Source organism: Dendroctonus ponderosae, unplaced genomic scaffold (assembly GCF_020466585.1).
Source record: "Dendroctonus ponderosae isolate FM_Combo_2020 unplaced genomic scaffold, Dpon_F_20191213v2 Dpon_F_20191213_2, whole genome shotgun sequence".
NCBI lineage: Eukaryota > Metazoa > Arthropoda > Insecta > Coleoptera > Curculionidae > Dendroctonus > Dendroctonus ponderosae.
In genome coordinates, this window is record NW_026018165.1 from 8,233,605 (window position 1) to 8,244,215 (window position 10,611).

The window sequence follows — 10,611 nt, forward strand, 5'->3', positions numbered from 1 at the left end:
ATATCTAACTTGGCAAACATCGACTACTTTTTAGGCTCAACGTTGCAAAGATATTGCATTAAAAATCAAGGTTAATTTTGATTAACCATCGAGTAAAAAGCTAATATGTAGTTCAAAAAACACATTAATTTATTCCCTAGGTTTTCACACTTCAAAATATATTTAACTATATTGAATAATTTCTTCTTCTTCACACTTCGATTCATTTAAAAAAGTCACACTTAATAGTTACATAAATGCGATACTCCAACATGTACACCTATGTGTATAATTAATTACTCTACCTTGACACAGCATAACATATTAATAATAAAAACGTTTAAGGGTTTCTCTATGTTTTCAATGTCAATGGGACATTGAATATGGCCCGACCGACCAATTAGGTTGCCCAAGAAGGTAGAAAAGTGGTTTAGGTGGATTCTTTTGGGATGTGCGAAATTAAATAATCGCTTAAAATTTAATTGATGCATTGTTTTCGGCGTCCTGACTGTGAATTTAATAATAACGTTGTGTTGCCAAATAATAATTTATAAATTAGATACCATCAACGATAGCACCATAAGAGGATGTTACTGTGGATTTGTAGGTGAAAATGTCCTCAGTTGAATATTCACCCAGATTTTATGGTTTTAAAAAATATAAAAAAACTGAAAGCTCAATATGTAAAACTGTTTATCGTCCTGAAGTTACATTATTTTAGTGGTTAAATATACTTTGCATTTAAATCTGGATAATTTCCTTAAAAGTCGTGACTTCCTGGGGGTTAATGAAACCTTTCTGAAATCAGAGAAATTGCTTTGCAAAAACACATTTTTTTAAATTTAGATACGAAATCCGTCATTATAGCGATTATCTGCAGTATAAATCGGTTTATTGTACCGGGTGCCAATTTGAAAACCTCCCAGCCTTAATATCTTTCTTCCAGTTAAAAATATGAAAAATCGAAAATACGTCTGATCATCATTTTGTTTCAACCCTCTAGTGGCACATCGTTTTAAAGGGCGTTCAATTATCTTTACATTAGTTAATTCTTTGTTGCTTTTTGTCCAGAGATTTCCGAATAATCGCGTTTAAAAGTTGCAGAAACAATTAAACTTGCCTGCATTGAGAGTTTGTTTTCCAGGTTAGTGTTTAGACAAAAATTATTGCATTGGATCTCCTTGTAGTATCTACAAATGATTATGATTGAATTAGTCAATATTTTTAGAAACACAAAATGTATTCAGTTATTAATTTTAGTTTTGGCGTTGTGCACTGGCAGATGAATGAAATTCCGACAAACATAAATGGCTCTAAATTCAAAGTTAAATTAGTAAAAAACCGGCGCTTTTAGCTGTTAACTGTTGCACTTTCGTTAAGGGGAAACGTGAAATCTGCTTTTGGAAATATTGCAGTACGAACAGGCACTTTCTACAAAAATGTCAACAATAAACAAACTGAAACCGAACCAAGTAAAGCATGAATAATCGAAAGGGCGAACAATTATATGATCAAATCATGTTTATTTTGTAGTTCGGTGTATTTTTTCCTGAAAAGGATACACCTTTTTAATGTTCAGTTTACTATCGACAGAGAAACAAATTTGTGTCGTGTGAATCGCGTTCTTAGATGGGAAATATAGAATCATTGTGGACCTTACGACAAGTGCGGTAGTTTGTGAAACTGTCGTTAACTCCTTGAGGATTATTGGGGAGAAAATGAAGGAGGGTGCCCCAGCTTGCAGAAAGCTGGTAAGAATGATCTCTAATCTATAAATCTATCTAAATATAATCTATTTAGCTTGTACTGAATGTAGCTTTCCGACAAGCAACTGAAGTTTAATGGATTATTTATATTTTTCTCTCTTTGCTGTCCTGATTTCAAAAGTCTGACTTTAGACAGATTTCCGGCTGTACTAAACACACTTTCATCTTTTTTTCCAGGTGGCCCTACGCATCCTTCGGTAAGCTTAGCATTAGGACTTTGCCCCTGGTTGCCACGTAGGTACATGTAGAACTTTTAGCACAGCTTATATATCATATATATATATATATGATATTTAAGCTGTGCTTTTAGTCCTATATTCATCAACTGACTCGTAGCGTGGTTTTGATAACCATTGAGCTTTTCTTTGGTAGATGATATTCAAATTTTGATATGTTAGGCCGCTTTGCATTTTTACATCAAGCTTTATGTTTTTTTTATCAAAAGAGTCAATAGTTTGAGTTTTGCCTATTTTTTTCTCAATTGCGACATCGACTGTGTGAAACATGACGTTGCTAAGAACCATTTGAGCCGCCACAGAGTTCGTTTTTATATCACTGAATAGAGAATTGATAATTCGATTCTGTTAGAACAACGCGTGTGCGTAAATTCTGATAAATTTGTCACAAGAAGTCACACGAAATTTGAATATCAGACATTTAGGTGCAACTTTTTACCAAAATTTCATTAACAAAAAACGTTTTCTACAGAATGTCCAATCCTTCAAGTTTCTACTGGGTTTACTTTGGAAGTTGAAATTTTTTTATTGAAGGGTCTGCAGTTGCGTAAAAGCTTTCATTTTCAAATCGACATTTAAGAAGCGCGCAAAATTTTGTGTTTTGAATGAATGTTTGAAGGTTGAAGGAACTTGTAGAATAATTTTCGTTTTTGACAATTTTTTTTTTCGAAAAAACGCGATGCAAATGTTTCTCGCAACAGAATTTTTCATGTCATAAAATTTTTAAAGACACAAACAAAAAAGATCACTACAATCTCTATTAGTAATGTTTTCCCAAATTGGTCACTGCAACGCTATTGCACCGGTGAGTTACTGTGTTACTAAGCCATTTCGGCATCACTGCGCCAACTCCTGAAGATTCATTGAGTTACCGACGCCTATTAAAATCGTTGAGTAACAAGAATAGAATCTAGTTTAAAGAATTGATTTCTTATTTATTGATTATTTAACTGCGAGAAAGACAATTTTTTATTTGCGGAGGGAAGATTTTTTCATAAGTGGTTCAAAATGTCCATTTTCCTGTAAGCAATAATAAAGTCTAATTTCTCCCTAACATTTCGGAAAACTTTTAAGATCATCAGTCAGAGGGTTGTGTTTTATAAACAATGTATTTAAGATGTCCCCAAAGAAAGAAGTCTAAGGATGTTAAATCCGGAGATCTTGGAGGACATTCAATTGGTCTCTTCCTGACAATCCGTCTATCCGATAATCTCTGGTTAAATCACTGCCGGGCCGGAAGAAAATAATACAAAATAAACACAACCTGCTGATATTGATAATCTTAAAAAGCGAATTGCTGCAGACACCGATCAATTTCCGACAGAATACCGATCAATTTCCGGTGAAGTTTTCCGAATGTTAGGGAGAGTCCGAAAATAGACTTTATTACTGTTGCAGGAAAATAGACAACATTTTGAAAAACTTATAAGATCTTGCGTAAGTAGATCGCATGGGTTTTATTGTAGAAATTTCTCTTCCGCAGATAAAAAGTCATTTTTCTCGAAGTAAAATAATCAATAAATCAGAAATCAATTATTTAATTGTGTTCTCCTTACAAATAAAATTGGCGTTTCTCCAATTTTTCATATTTTTAACTGCAAGAAATGCATTGGTGGGAAGTTTTCAAATTGACACCCGGTATAGACTTGCTAAGTATACAAGACAGAATATTACTTTAAATTTAAAAATTATTCCCATATTTAAGTCAATCTGAAATGATTCATTTGTTGATTTACCTTTAAAATGAAAAATACCAAAGGGGGGCGCCAAGCGGACAAAAATTAGAGCTCCTTTAATTTCATAATGTTAACATATGTTTCGTTTGTCTCTTAAAAAATCGGCAGAAATTAGTTTTTTGCTGCAATGTAATCCGGAGAGTTTTTTCGTTCGGGCGTAATTTTGTAGTGATTTGCAATTTACTTGATCAAGACTTGCATCACTGAAACATATTTCTTGATCACTGCATCTACATTTTTTCTGCTTAGAAGTTGAATCATCTAATTTTTCAGTAATTGGCATGTTTCATCATAATGAACAGGACTCGTAAATCATTCTGTATAATTAACTATTGACAGCAAATATTGTAAAGAGTGACTTGTTTCACAGGATTATAATAAACGATATTTTTTCAAACCTTTTGCAAATGTGAACGCATCGATGTTATACAAATTATTTGAACTGTAAAGATGCAAATAAAATCAAAACGATAAAAAACAGATTTCTTTTGTTCGTTCAATGAATTTTAGACGGAACACAAATATAAATATTGCCAGTTTACGTTAGAAAATACAATGTGTAAAGTAAAATTTTTACCGTCTTGCTAGATTACTGTGTATATCTATTTTCGTTATCCATTTATACGGTAGATTTCAAATTTATTTATTATTAAGTTTTTTACATTGCAAAAAGAAATCAATATTTTGCTTTTGTAAATGTCATTTTGAGTACGAATGGTTTGAAAAAAATAATTGATTGGATAACAGATCAGTTTAGTAAAAAATCAGCAAAATGAAACTGTTGAATGTTTTTAAGTTACACTTTTTTAATTACTGGTGTTTGTATAACTACAACTTTGAGAAAACTTGAAAAAACGTGAAATACTTTTTAAATAATTTTTTTATTGCTTATGTCTTATTCAAAGCGCTTAACTAAAATTTGTCAAACGACATAAATCACAAAAAAATTCATACTTATTTGAAAACTTTAATTTTAATGCCATTCAAAGGCAATTACCGTGTTCAAGAAATTTTCACTAGTTCAAAACAGTTCACATTTGTTCCCGATAATTAGCGATTATTGACGATATATTCATAATATATACATAACTGCGGTTTACTCTGTTTAACTTAATTTTAGATGGTTTATTAAAAATCGGGGTTAAGATCAAGATTCTAATTTCCTTCATTGTAATTTAATGCTGAACAAAATAGTATGAAAAATTCCAATTAAAAATCTATTTCTCTTTTCATTTTATTATTAATATGCCGTTTATTTACTGAGTAAACTGAGTTACTCTTTTATATCTTTTGTACACTGGACAAAATTAAATAAAAAAGCGTGTTCATTTGTTTTATATTTATGTTCAAAAATGTCAAATAAATATTTGTAAATTAATAACGATACTAATTATATTAGATGTTATATATTTAACAAAAAAAAGCTAAAATGGTCTGCATAAGTGGCGAATGACAAAGTATATGCCACCATTTGGTCAAGGTTTTTGGGCCAAAACTGCATAACAAAGCAATAAACAATATTGATATTACTCGAAACTTATTTCCATACCATTTCAAATATAAAATAGTCAAATTCGTTAAATGATAAGAGAGATTGAGATTTAACTAGAATAAGCTTCTATACCTACATTGCAGGACAAATTAAAAAGGAAAGTTGTCATAAAATTTTAATTAGAACTAAAACTGGTTACACTGTAATTAAAAAATATGTATTTGTCCAACTTCGACAGTGTGAGACGGCTAGATTTTTGAAAACATTTGAAAATTTAAAAGCTCGCTAATTTTTTTTACCAGGTTTCATCCAACTTTTGGAGCTCTTAAATTGTTTGAATTGTTTGTTATTTTGCACTAGCAAAATTATAACGCTGATGGATGGCTTTCAGGAAAGAAAACAGTTTGAGAAGCGAAATTTTACATCAAAAGCTTTTTGCCATGAATTTAATTGAGTCACTGCCAATATCGATCTTTATTTAAATTAGGTGCAAAAAGTGCCCAAATTTAAGTTTATATCAGACGTTTGAAGACGCACATCGCTATTTGTATTATATAACTGTATATAGAAATTAAATTACATTGCACAACATATGCGCGATTAAAACACACAATTGGAATGCAAGTTCTTCTCTAGGTTATATAAAATAAAGAAGCACATTACCTTTTTTTTAGCATCTTTATTCAGTCCTGACCTCTGCGCCTCTGATTAGTAGATAGTAGTAAATTAACCTTTTCTCAGGCTGTTAATGTCTAGTATTTTCACACCGAAAAATTAATTTATATTCAATTCCCTACTTCTAGTTTTTCTATATGCGGGCATCACCCTGTTTGAAAACGTGCATACATAAACTGCAGACATGCTGGCGCGTCTAACTTAATCAAATCAGTTTTTTAGACATTATCTCCGGTGAATTATTCTAGGCAATCTACTCAATTGGACTTAATGACCATTAGTCATTCCCATTGAAAAATAGACAGGAAAATTAAAATTTTATTTTCTGAATCATTCAGTATGTCCCGATTAACTAATAGACAAAAAAACAATTATCTCAGTTATTCATATTTATTTTTCAATTACAAAAAAATTCGTTTTCATTTTATAAACACCACTGTTGAGAAAATCTAACTAGATCAGTAAGGACACATCTTTGGTTAAAATAAAAACTACATCAATTAGTAAATAAATTAAAAGGAAAAAAGCAAATAGTTCAATGCTAAAAGTGAAGAAAATTGGATTCGAATTTCACACTTGACGCAACATTGTTTGCACGTTGACTTACAAGATCGACATTGAAGTAGATCTCGAATGAAATAGATTAGTTAAGGCAAGACTGTATGAGAAAATTAAATGTTCTACGTTAATTAGGAAACTAATTACACTATTTGTACAAACCATAATATTTACATAAAATAAACTGAAAAAAATAACACAACTCTTATTTAACCATCTCTCCAAATTTTTATATCAAATAAATTTTTGTTTTATTATGTACTATATTTTTGATCACTTTACCAGCTGCAGATTTATTTTTCAAGCAAAAGTAACAATGCCGGTAATAATCCGAAAAACGCTATACTGTGTGTAGTTGCTGAATTGCATCCATCATATTCACAAGTTCCGCAATATTCCATATCTCTAGGACGATTGTTTAAAATCTCATCTGGACAATCTCCAACTCTCAAATCTTTGTGCACCATTCTACATTCTCGATGGACTTCATGGAGACCATTTGGCGCTAAGAATAAACAATAAAAAAATTGTGAAACTTTAAATAAAGAAAAGTGCACATAAAATTAGCATGCATCAATAAATCAATGAGAAAAGCAAAACGTTACGTTACGAAAAGAAAAAAGATCTTACTTGAAATAACTCGTTTCAAGCACACATTTTTGAATTGCCCAAAAGTAGACGTATGCATCCCATCGCAAGGCGACAAATGAGGATCAGTTCTTGCCGGTTGAAGATTTCCATAAGAATACGCATCCATGTGTCTTTGGTTTAGGAGAATTCTGGTGGTGTTAAAGTAATCCCTACATGTGGCATCTGTTTGAGATGTACATTTCCAACATTGAATAGCGAAGCCTAGAGATAAAAAAATACTTTATTTCTAGTTTACAATAGATATAATTTATTTTTATTGGTTGCTTGTTTCGAATTCCTATAATTCATTTTGAAATTGCGTGTTCTTCTTTCGTTTTAAACACTCGCTACGCACCCGAGTGAAGTTAAAAACCAGAACTCAAATCATTTCACGTTTTTTAATATGAAACATTTGCAAAAAAAAATGTAGATCAAGAACTCAACTTTCTCGTCTTTATAAAGAGTCAATCATAAAGAGAAAAGTATAATTATAATTGTTTTTGCTTATTTTATTTCCGCTTTGTTCCACGATTTGGGAAAATAAAACAATTTGATCCCATAATACACATTACCTGCTATTTTCAGTTTGTTTCCTGTTCTAAAAGTTAAAATTTTCTGAAAATATAACGCGTTTATATACGCGTTTCGGAGTTGGGAAACGCCCAAAGTAAAGACAGATGTTACCTATACAACTGCTTATTTTCCTATTTATTTGTCATTGCGACAATTAGCTGCAGGCCAGGATGAGTTTTAATGGAATTAATTATTTTAAATGGCCGAAAACCGCCCACTCTTGCCTTTGAATTCACAATGGTAAAGCAATTAGTCGTGAGTAAGATGGAACGTTTTACAATAGGTACATTCTAAAACGTTTTCTTCACTATTTTTTCGGATATTGGAAATATTGCTTGCAACTGTGATATTTTTTTCGTTTAATTATAAGCTGACATTGAATCATCACAAAAAAGCCCAATTCGAAGAGCGCCAAGACTTTTTATAAATGACTAAACAGTATTTGCAGGAAATCCTTCAATGAAAATCGGTTTATTTTCAATTCAAATACTATTTTAATTGACTACGGCTTGATAAGTAGTAGTAGCGTATTGCTATTATTAGCATTTTAACTTACGAAACTTAGTGTTTTTAGTAAAAGTTAGTGTTTTTAAAAGATAATAAAAAAGTCAAAAAACATTTTCTGAGCGCAAGGAATTTATTTAACTTGTGTGCTCATTTTCTTGTCTAAAAAATTGTCGGTTCAAAAATATCGTATTTTTTAGTCTTAGCCAATGTAATAGTAAATGATCTAGACGACCAAATTATTCAAAGAAATAACAATTACTACTTAAAAATAGTGTTTTGAATAGAAATGCAGTGCTTAGAACAATACCATGTTTGAGCAGACTGAGATCAATTTATTTAGCAATATCTGAAAGACATTTAAAGTAGAATTTTACATAAAAAACACTGTTATTGAAAAAAATCTATTAGATAAAATTCCCAATTTTAATCCTTTTAAAAAGTAAGACATTGCTGCAAAAGAAATAAAAATATAAATGAGAAAACATTAATTAGAATAAGCATAACAAATAACAAGCACTGCAAAAATGACTGCTGCGAAGAATGCGACAGTTTAAAATCTCAAACAATTTAAATGATATGTTGTTTATTCCAAAAGTAACTTCTAAAGATATAAAGGTATTTTATTTGAATAATTTGACATTTAAATATGGATTCTAATTGCTCACCTGTATCGATTAAAAAGAAAAGTGTTCCAAAGATGGCCAAAGCAAATCCTTGATTCTTCATTGTCACTGCACTAATGGTATGAAATAAAATATTAAAAAATCAACTGCTGAACCCTACTGGTAACTCCTATAAAACTTTTAACCCCAACTGGTAACCGTCAGCGGACGCAACAAATTATTCGATTTTCTCCTGAGCTTTTTGATCGGAGTTGCAGCTGGCTCCCACCACTTTATCAACACGTAAGACAATACGAATATCTCTTTTTCATTGTAGAAAAATGTTTTTTATGACTAAGCTTATGAAATTGTAAATTTACATAATCGTTCATATATTCAACAGGAAAAAAAATGCTATGTGCTTTACTAAAATCATGTACAAGGTAATCCAATAGCTAACGTGTGGCATTGGTTGTAGTTTTTGTTGTTGCAGCTAAATCAAAGTACTTTGTAACCGTGTAATATGATAGAATTTTTTTTGCCAAACTATTTAGATTGTTCCAAATTCCTCCGAAAAATATTGAGTTCTTTTCGCGGAAATTATTGAAAAGATCTATTTTAGCCCAATTTGATTTCAATTAATCTAAGTACATTGCAAGCGTCTATATAAATTCAAGAACATTTATCGATTTTTTTATGAAAACAAAATCGATTAGAAACATTAAATTTAGTAATAAGAAGCAACAGATTTCTTTTGAATTATAATGTATTTACAGTGCGAAGACAAGCAAAAGTGACATTTCATGAATTGATATATATTTAAGGAAGGAAATTGAAAAAAGCAGGCGAGTAACAGGCGGAACAGAAATAAAAAAAAATAGTTCCGAAAAATGTTGCTTTTGATTTATTTAGTATTATTGGTTAAAATTAATTCATTGTGTGGATATTTTTATGAGAAGATGCTTTTTAAACAAATACATGCATTCAATGCAAAAGTTCAAAAGTATCATGTAAGTTTTCCTGACTGTATTTCAATTTTAATATAAACAATATTCCTGGGTTTGAGTCATGGACAGTAATGGACAACATATTTTAACAATTGGTTGTTTTAGACAAACTGAGGATGGTGGAAAAACACCGAAACCCATTTTAATAAAAATGAATAAATTGTGATATTGAAATAAATGACCAGGAATAATGTTTACATTAAATGTTCAAAAGTATTTGAAAAATGAGTTGAATGCAATTTTAGTCAAATGACAATATTAATTCAATATTAGAACGATAGATTACTAAAACATGCTTTGTTGATCCATTCTTTCTAAACTACAATGGTCATAAATAATTTGTGTGCGATGATTCACAAATTGTATAGTTTTTATATGTTGCTAACTTGGTTATTCATAGAGCTTATCCGTTTACCTGCCTTCAATTTGCGTATATGCCTTGAGGTAAACAGTCGTAAAATCACAGGAATATGAGAAACACATGATTGTTTCTCTATTTCAATCAGATAATTGTTGTTGTGTAAAATCTATTGGCATATATTACCATTGTATTGCCAATACTTGTTTACTATTAACTATTCAAATGAAATCGAGCTGTGATGCGGTCTTGATTTAAATAAAATAAAAATAAATAATTAAAGTTCCTGATGTAAGTAAATAGACAATTTTTATTACTACCTAACTGAAATATTTCGCAAAGTTACACTTTTGTTATATTGCTTTTAAGTAATTTAAAAATAGAAAACAACGATTTCTGAGCAGATTGAAAAATTGGTGGTGGCTTAGAGTTATGTTACCAGCATTCTAGTATTTCTTGACTGGCAACAATCTGAAAATTATTGCAATTTAT

The 10,611-nt window shown here is 30.5% G+C and overlaps 1 protein-coding gene across 1 annotated transcript; it reads right to left on the bottom strand.

The window, feature by feature from the left end:
- Window positions 1-6,255: 6,255 nt before the first annotated feature.
- Window positions 6,256-9,097, bottom strand: LOC109546493. Its single transcript, XM_019917471.2, has 3 exons — window positions 8,818-9,097; window positions 7,073-7,294; window positions 6,256-6,947 (listed from the first exon to the last, which is right to left on the bottom strand). The coding sequence occupies exons 1-3, from the start codon at window positions 8,876-8,878 to the stop codon at window positions 6,736-6,738; spliced, it is 495 nt and encodes a 164-aa protein (XP_019773030.1). The 5' UTR covers window positions 8,879-9,097; the 3' UTR covers window positions 6,256-6,735.
- Between the last annotated feature and the right edge of the window lie 1,514 nt (window positions 9,098-10,611).